A 9,506-nucleotide genomic window follows, 5' to 3' on the forward strand; every position below is an offset into this window, starting at 1 on the left:
GAGGGCGGGCTGGGCAGCTCCGCCGCCCCCGGCCTCACCGGGGGTCGCATTCTGCCCCCGCCACCCGCGACGGCCCGGTGGGCCGCCCCTCCGTCCCCCCGCCCGCCGCGGCTTCCATCCATAATTAATCGCCTCCCCGCAGCCGCCGCGATAAGAGAGGGCGGGCGGGGACGAGGAGGCGGCGGCGACCGGGAGGCGGTGGGGGAGCGTTGCGCGCTCGCCGCGCCCGGCTCACTGCGGCCGGCAGCTGCCTGCCGTGCGGAGCGGAGCGGAGCGCAGCCGCCCGTCGGGGAGCGCCGCGCTCGCATGGCCGCGCCGCGCCGCGCCCGCCGCCGCCGCGGGGCCGGGGGGCCGCGGGAGGAGGATGAGGCGGACGGCGGGGCGGCGGCGGCGGCGGCGGCGCGGAGGATGAAGTGGAGCGTGCGGGGAGCTTGCGCCGCGCTCTCCAGCTGCCTCCTGCTCGCCTGCGCCCCTCAGCGCCGCCGCCGTGGGCCTCAAGTGCTTCTCGCTGGGCTCCGAGCTCAAGGGCGAGCCCTTCCGCCTGGGCACCGCCGCCGGCGCCTTCTACTCGGGGCTGCTGCTGGCCGCCGGCCTCTCGCTTCTCGCCGCTGCGCTGCTCTGCTGTCGCCCGCCCGACGAGGCGCCCGTGGCGCCGGCTCCGGCACCGGCCCCACCGCCGGCACCGGCCTCCGCTTTGGCCCCCGCCGGGGACCCGGACCCGGCCAGCGGCGGCCCCGGCGGGGCGGAGGCGGCAGCCGCGCCGTCGGGGCCGGTGGAGAAGGCGTCGCCCGGGGGCCGGCAGAACTTCCTGCTTCTGGGGGTGCTGGTGTTCATGCTGGGCGTGCTGAGCGCCTTCGCCGGCGCCGTCATCGACGGCGACACCGTGTCGCTGGTGGAGAGGAAGTACTCGCATTATTGCCTGCTGCAGCCCGGCACCGCGGCCCGCCCGCGGAGTGGACCCGCGGCCCCCGACGGCACCGCCGCGGCGCTCCGCTGCCAGAAGCTGCGGGACTACCAGCAAGGCTTGGTGCTCTCCACCGTTTTCAACGCGCTGGAGTGCCTCCTGGGCCTGCTTAACCTGCTTCTTGTCAAGAACTACAAGGCCGCGCAGCAGCGCGGACGGAGGCGGCGGCGGCGGCGAGCGGCCCCGGCGGCGGCAGCAGCGGGCGGGCGGCGGCGGCGGCGGGGGGCGGCGGCGGTGGGCGGCGAGCGCCGCGCCACAGCCAGGGCTCCCTCTTCTCCGGCGGCGAGCCCGAGCTCAGCCCCGGGGACTGCCCCTTCCAGGCCGTCTCCTACATCAACGTGGGCGTCTTCCACGTCTTCGACGAGGCCGGCGTGGAGGTGCACTGTGGCGGACATCCCTCCGTCGAGCTGCCCGGCTACTCGCCCATGGACCCCGAGCTCAACGCCTCCTATCCCTACTGCTACCCTCTGCCCAGCGAGCAGCCCCCTGCCTACGAGGAGATCTACCCCGGGGAGCCCTGCGCTCACGGCACTTAGCGCCTGCCGCCGCCGCCGGGACGCCCGGCTCCCCGCCGGGACCCCGGATCGCCGTGACGGCCGGGAGCGGGCCCGTCAGCGCTTCGCAGCCGCGGGGCTCGGGGACAGTTCTCGCACCACCGACGGGATGGTCCCGCCGTCGCGGGCGCAGCGGGACACGGGCGGCGTGCCGCCGTGCCTCTGGCTCTGCGGAAGCTTCTCCTCCCTCCCTCCCTGCTCTCCTCTTGCTTCCCCTCCTTCCCTCCCCCACACCGACCCTTCGTCCGCCGGCGGCTGAATTTTCCGAAGGCTGCGCAAGAAACGCCTAAGGGTTGGTTCCTCCCGTCGCCTCTCCTCTGTAGCCAAGTTTAGTTCCCTTCAAGTGATTCATCAGTCTCCAGCTTTAGCAGTCCAGAGTTACCCATTTATGATAACCAGCCAGTGTAAGGAAAAGGTGTCATGAAGCTTCTTTACCTCTCAAAAGAGCTAAATTTCTAAACAACGCAGAGACATTTGTGTCACGTTTACTAGAGGTGTATTGGGGATCTTTAACGTTTACACTACTCCTTGGGAGAATTGAGTTCTGTTTTAAGATTTAGTGAGTTAAAACATTCGTTGGTCTTGTAAGATGCACATTGAGAAAAACCTGCACTTTGAAAAAGAAACAGGAAAAAATCAACAACGTTTTTGTACACTAACGTGCCTGCTTTTGTTGATAACTTCTTACTGTAAAAGCTTTCAGAAGTCTATAGTGAAAATGTTTGGTAAATTCACTGCAGTTTAAAATTGATGATTAGTTCCTTTACTAAAATAACTGAGATGTTGCTAGGATATGGCAGTTAAAAAGGAAGTCCAAATGTAGTACACATTCCTTTTTGTAAACAGGTTCTGTGTTTTTAATGCAAGGCAGGATTTCTTTTTGTTTTGCACAGGTGAAGGGTATAATTCTATTTTGTACAACTACATGGTTTACCTTGTAAAGAGTTCCATTTTACCTGTTACAATTCATCAATCTGGTAAGCTTGAATATTAAAAGTTTTATTTGAAAAATATATATATTGTAAACAGCCTTAACTGGTGCAGTAGTCACAGTTTTAAAGGATAAAAAATATATATAAACCATCCTGGAAGACATCTTCCAAATGTGTTTTCAAAACAGTATTTATACTCCTACTTTAAATCAAAGATTTTGTTTGTTTGTTTGTTTTGTTTGTTTATTTAAAGAAAGGCCAGTCTAATTTCTGAAAAGGGGGAGGGGGAAAGTGATGGGATCGTATGCTGTTAACTCTTAGTGAACTTTGAAGTATTAAAAAGGGTTTCTGCAAAGAGAAGAAGTGCTAAATCCTCCTTTTTGGATTCTGCTGTGGAATGCCAGTACCAGATAGCATTAAAAAAGTGCTAATTAAAGAGAATCAGATGCGGCATGTTTTATTACATCATTTGAGAACAGACAAAGGCTTGATTTCATGTTGCATGCAGAACCAAATAGCAACTCTCCTGGTTGCATTTGGTTCAATACCCCCTCCTCCAGTTAAGGTATATTAAGGGAAGTATTACAAAATAACCTTTTTGTTAATCTTTTGTTTGGAGCCTGCTGCATAATGCCAGTGTATCAGCTACCCAGGGGCTGGGGGGGGTGGGGGGAACGTGGAAGAGGAGGGGAGACAGAGTGGAGAGAGAGTTAAGAGTATGCAAAGTTACAGTCTATTTCTGTGGTTCATGGAAAATTATTTTGAACTTTTTAGCTGCAGAGAGGCTGACGTAATTTGCAGCCTTAGAACTGGAGAGAGAGAGAGATTTGATTCTAAAATGTTCAAAAAACCTCTGCACTGTTGTTTTCTAAAATGTTTTGACTTGCACACTTTGTATAATCTAAAATGCAGAATGCCTGAAAAGTCCTCAAGTTGCAAACTGATGTCTGTGAAGCTCACATTTAAAGCTCTAGTCTAGAGAAGAGAGTGAAAAGCAGTTGCCAATTTGTCGAGTAGTTCTAAATAGCAGAAATTTAAAATAGAGCTCCTTTTGGCCAGCAGATTTCCTGGTGTGGAATGCCAGTCTAAAACATATGCCCTAGCTAGGTCCCATTTTAGTACTGAAGATTGGTTTTATGCTGCCTCTCTGCAGATGCACCTTCTTAACCCCTTATGGGAAAGTGAGAAGTCCAGTAATCTTTGCCTGTAATATTGATTTAGACACAAGACCAATTCCATAGCATTCTTTATTGCTCACAAAAACGAGATTTTGCAAAATGAGTAAAGCAGAGAAAATAAATTCTTATGTAGGTCTCCAATTGAATGAGTTTATGAGACAGCATAGTACCTGATACTGAATTAAATGGGAACTGCTAGATGCAGAGTGATTTTGAAAAACAGACAAACCAGCTAGGTGCCTAAATACAGATGCAGATGCGTGATAATAGTTGTTGGTTTTTTAAAAATTGGCTACATACATTGGAGTTCATGAAAGTTGTATCCTAGTTTTACTTAAGAAATTGATTTTTTGTCATAAAAAGACAGCATTTTACTTAAGATAGTTATTTTAGGAATTATGAACTAGACAATTCTGAAACTCCAGATGTTCCAAAGATCAGTGCTCAGGGAAATAAATGGAAAGTCAAGAAAGCTACCTATTATGCTCAATTGTTTAAATGTAAACAATTTTAGACTATGGATTTTTAAGATTGTTAAAGTCATAATTTTTTTTGTATGTATGTGTGTGTACATGCCTGTGTAAGTGCGTTTGTGCTTTATTTAAGTCTTTTCAGGATGCCATTGAATTAGAATATTTATTTGCAGCTCAGTTTTCATTCCCAAATTTCTACTTTTCTTCATTTGGGCTTTTATCCCTGGAATAGTTTAATTTAGTGGTGGACAGATTGCCAGAATAATGTCCAAGTCAGACTCCCACAGAAGCCAGTAGGCATTGTTTCATTGACTTCAGTGGATCTGGGCACAAATGATATGTAACACCTACTCAAAATAATCTTCAAAGTAATCTCGATCTTCTGGCATGACAGGATGCAGCAGTGGCATATCATTTCTCAGTTATTTGTGATTTCTATGGACAGCAGTATTAATGGAGGTCAGCTGTGGTGTTATACACATTTTTAAAAGCAGGAAAATGAATTGGCAGGCAAATTGACCAAACAAGCCATGTTTTATTAAAGATGGTATATCAGTGTTTCAGGTGTCTGGTGACTAACTTTTCTGACAAAACACAAAACACCACACAAATTTATTTCTCAGTGAGAAGAAACTTACAAATACAGGATATGAGATGAAGCTTCACAGGCATGATTGCAGTATTGTGAAGCTGTTTTTAGTAAACCTGAGTCATCATTCTATCTTCTGAGCAATAATGTTAGAGTGTATAAACTATACTGTGCCAAAATTGAAAATAGGCTGGTGTGGGAAGCATTGGAGCTTAGGTTAATTACCTGAGAGGACTCATACTGTTCCTTTATTTCCCATTCTCCATCACAGGACTGTCAAGGTGAACGCAAACCTGATCAATTCCTGTCACTGAAGGTGATAACTGCAAGTCTTCTGCCTTAAGTGGCAAAACCATGGAGAAGGGAAGAGAAACATGTATGTGCTATCAAATCTCCATTTTGCCTACCTGAAGTGATGACTTCTTTTTGCCTTATGGCTTCTTGTTTTAATTTGCTTCCAGCTGTACTCACATCTGTTCAAAGTGAGGGAAGAATAGGTTCAATACTACTGTTTTGGTCACAGTGAAGTACTGATTTAGTAGCTTTCAGCTCTCAGCATTCGTGTTCCTTCTGCAGGTGATAGCGGCTAGTCAAGGTCTGAAACGGTGGAAAATCAAGTCTGCTGTCTTTGATGAGACAGGATTTGCCTTCATGTGGAAAAAATTTGTTCCCACCAGCCTATTAGCAATTCACATGAATTATTTTCACACTCCAACATCCTTGCGTAAATCTTATACTTTGCATTGTAATTGACAGACAGAATATACATTAACCTAAAAACAGGAAAAAATTATATTAGAGGGAAATTGTATTAAAGTAGTACAGATTTTACTAAAAGTTTTATTTCACTGTAGGACTTCTTTGGTTCACCAAAAAGTGCTATGGCGGCTGGTATAACTTAGATATATTTCAGACATACTGTTTAATAATAAGAAAAGGTTTCTGAATGTTCACATGAGAATGGCAATCTGTTTCTGCTTTTGGATATAGTACATATGAAAACCTTTTCTTCATTTTGCCATTTAATCCAAGATTGATCCTCAAGAAAATGTCAGTAATTGATCTTGTAACTTTAGGATCAATAAAATAAGTTTTAAAGCACAGCATATCCTATAAGAAAAGCCTAATGCTCTTCATTTCATATTCTTTATTGTCTTAGGTGGATGTCTAATAGTAAAAATAACTGAAATTAGTATTTAATTACAATTTCCATTACAAAAACTTGGTTTTCAGATACTTACAACTGGTACAAATGGAACCACAGTATAAAATTCCAGGTTTACCATGAAGCTGAGTCTGTTTCCTTAAGTCAGGTATTTCTCAGTTAGAAGATGTTCAAATATTTCAGATGAATTCTGCTGGTAAAAATCTGTTCATTTTGTATGATGGCACTCTATACATGTGCTAGAGTTACCTCTCCTACAGGCACATATTTCCAATTAAAATGCACAAGGGTAAGACTGAAATTTGTCATGATCACTGTCCAGTCTTTAAATTTCTTAATTATCTCTCAGTAGTTAATGGAATGGGACTAGGGCTGGTGTATGTTCCAGAATCAGCAGCAGCTCATCTAATAACAGTTTAGCAGATAACAGATGGACTTCAGGAAATCCACAGGCTAATGGACTGCAGGGGAAAAAATCACCTGTTGCAATAATTCAGCATACAATGTTTCCTGCTCCAAAGGAGGCACTGCCCAAACAAAATAACTAGAAGAAATATGAGCTTTTAAGTTGAGTACATTGTGTTCTCATTCTTACACTACCAGTTCTGAAATTCTTCCCTTGCATAGCTTTTGAAGAGTGAAATCCTCAAATTGGTCTTCTAAAAATATGATTTAAGTAACTGCCTGGCTTTCTATTGGCCAGGTGTGCTATGTGCTATCCAGCCAATGTTCAGGCACCATGGGGAAGTTCAGTTGAAGCTTATGGCTATGTCTCCCTGATGTCAGCCTGGATAGTCTCTAATTGAAGATCAATTCTTCTAAGAAGCCATAAGACTCTCTCAGGTGTATTTCCTTTACAGGAGAAAGTCCTGCTGTCCTGTTTCATTGTTTTTTCAGATCCAAATGCCTTAAACTTCAGTGAATTTACCTTGAGGCAGGAGTGGAGATGACATTACAGTTTGCCACTACTTTGGTTGTGGAATTTTAGGTATCTGGAAGACTTCCTGAAGCTTTGTGGAAGGAAACACTTCTAGTGAAAAACACATACTGACTCATCAGCGGAACACAGAAAAGTCAAGCGTAGATGTATTCCCATAGCAATACAACATAGCAGAAGTTCCCAGGGTTTCACTTATGGATTACTTCTGGCACGGGTCTGTCTGATGGGGAAATTCATTTCATGGTCTTTGCAAATGAGTCATTTGTTTCACTTCAGCGGGTAGGATTTAAACACCTCCTAAATACCTCAAGCATCCTTACCAGTTTGTCTCCTCTGTGGCCATTGTTAGCAGAAGATAAAGTGAAGTGTGGGAGGAGGGAAAGCTTATCATGATCCTCTTAATGGGTTCAGAGGACTAAAGGTTCCAAAGCATTCATTGGTTTTATATTAAGATTTGAGAATGGAAGAATACCTATAATATCTAAAAGGATTATTTTCCAGGGTTTATATTTTTAGAAACCAAATACTTAGGGTTAGAGAATTTTCTTGCAAAATTTGCTTTTTCTCCCAGGTTCTACATTTTAAATGAAAGCTCATCTCACAAAAATACTCAGTGAAATCTCCAGGCATTTAAATTATTAAATTTAGGGAGATTAAGTAGAGCTGTCCTACAAACTACTGAGTGCCACCAATTCCTGTAGAGGTTGTATAAGGAATTTGACACATGGTGCAAATGAGGCCTTACTTGCCAACATTCAAATTCTGACATTTCCTCACAAATGAAGGAGGCAACAGCAAAAAGTGCTACAAAAAAAAGGAAGTTACAGGCAGTCAGACAGTCGTGGATTTTGGATGAGTTATGTACAGTCTCAAGGTCCATTCATGATTAAAATGTATGCCTAAGGGATTGTCAGTAGTGGATCTGAGTAGGGGCTGATCTTGATATGTCTAGGTCCAATGGCTCCTAGAAACATGGAGAAGTCCTACCAAAAGAAGCTCATACTTCCACTGGAAAGGAAAGAGACACTGAGAAATTTCTATTTCCTTGCATTTTGGAATATTTACCATCTCCTGAATGACACAGAAGCTACTGGTGTATGCAGATTGTCTAAATTAGACTCCTAGGAAAATAGGAAATGGAAATGTAAGTGTTGAAAACTACTTAATCTGTAGTAAAACCTTTTGATGTGTAATCAAAAATGTAAATTTCAGTAGCATATCATCCTGACCAGGGCACTGAAAATTACTAGAATTGAAAAAATTGCTACTTCCTAAATAAGACTGAAAGATTGAAAAAAAAAATCATATTCTGCTTTCTGATTAATCTTTTGCCCTAAATCAAAAAGAAAGAAATTCTGATACAGCTCTTCTCGAAACTGTTGCTAAGAAATATGGTTTGTTATTCTGAATGGAACATAAGGGTGCTTCTCTCAACAAACTGGGAGATGATAGCTGCACAGAAATGCATTTGGCTAGTGCAGAGATTTCCTTATAAGTGAAGTCCTTGGAGAGCTGCTAGAAATGTGTTGAAAGGCACCCTCATCATCCGGGTTTACCTGGATCATTGTTTACTGCACTGAGCTTCATTTTTCCCTAAGCAATGGAGCTTGTCTTGTCAGTGGGAACAAGCATCTGTCTCTTGTGACACGCTAATCCAGCACCTGGATCCGTGTGGGGAGCTCCTGGCCCTCAGAATCAGAGTGCTGTGGCACCGTGCTGTGTGTGTGAGAGCGGGTGAGGAGCAGCCCAGGTGAAATGCTGTTCTGGGTAACAGCAACAAGGAAAGCAGATTGCTGTCACAGTGCCAAGTTCCAGACTTGTTATGCAGTGGTCTTGGGGGCAGCTGGAACTTGGCTGCATTTGGGGAGCTGCTTCTGGATCATTTCTGCTAAAGCAAGTTGTTAAAGTCAAGTGGAATAGGAAAAGAACTAAATGTCTTTATTGGTACCCTCTCTCTCCCCCTCCAGAAACATCCAATTGCAGATGTTCACAACAGAGGTACTGTGTCTTGGGTTTAATATTTATCCTCTGCTTCCTCTAGCAACTTGTCCAAAGGATCAGCTCAGGAATGCCAAGTGCACACTGTCTGTTGCCTCTTTGCTTATGGGGAGAGCCTGCCAATGGTGTACTAAATTACTCAATCAGCTGGTGGGGCAATAAATAGAAATGAGCAACAAATGATATTTGGCACAATACAAGAGCTATGAGCTGCTCTGGGCTGTCCTTTACTGAAGGGCTGTAGCAATTCTTATCTGCTTAAGGTCTGCATGATCTGGAGGTCCAAGAATGAGGATTCCTGTTGCAAGTTTTCCTGGATGGATTTGTCTGAGAAGTCAAAAAGCAACTGTTCCCATGTTTCAGTAAATGCATCTTGGCATCCAAGCATGAAAAGGAAAAAAGCATAAACAGGGAAGAAGTGTTGATTCATTCACGGTTCATTAATTTTTCATCAAGGGCAGCAAAAAGACAAACATTAGTGTTAACATCTCAGATTCAGAGAATTGCTTCATTGTAAGAGGTATTGAAGCTGACTGATAAGGAAGCAGCAGAAAGTACACCAAAAGAAAATTGATATTTCACAATGCTACTGTCAGACCATTCATAATGTTAGCAAAGGCTAACAAGACCATGAATTTCAACTTCCCTTATACATGCAGCTGGAAATGCTGCAAGTCTCTAGACGATATTCAAAAACTTCTATACATGACTAG

At 45.0% G+C, this 9,506-nt stretch overlaps 1 protein-coding gene across 1 annotated transcript; it reads left to right on the forward strand.

Annotated features, from left to right (window-relative positions):
- Positions 1 to 408: 408 nt before the first annotated feature.
- Positions 409 to 2,574, forward strand: TMEM271 (transmembrane protein 271). Its single transcript, XM_030968957.1, is given in 3 exon segments — positions 409 to 471; positions 473 to 1,136; positions 1,139 to 2,574. Coding segments are annotated over 3 exon segments (1,089 nt in total). The 3' UTR covers positions 1,501 to 2,574.
- Positions 2,575 to 9,506: the final 6,932 nt, after the last annotated feature.

The sequence above is a fragment of the Camarhynchus parvulus genome, chromosome Z (genome assembly GCF_901933205.1).
Source record: "Camarhynchus parvulus chromosome Z, STF_HiC, whole genome shotgun sequence".
Taxonomy (NCBI): Eukaryota; Metazoa; Chordata; class Aves; order Passeriformes; family Thraupidae; genus Camarhynchus; species Camarhynchus parvulus.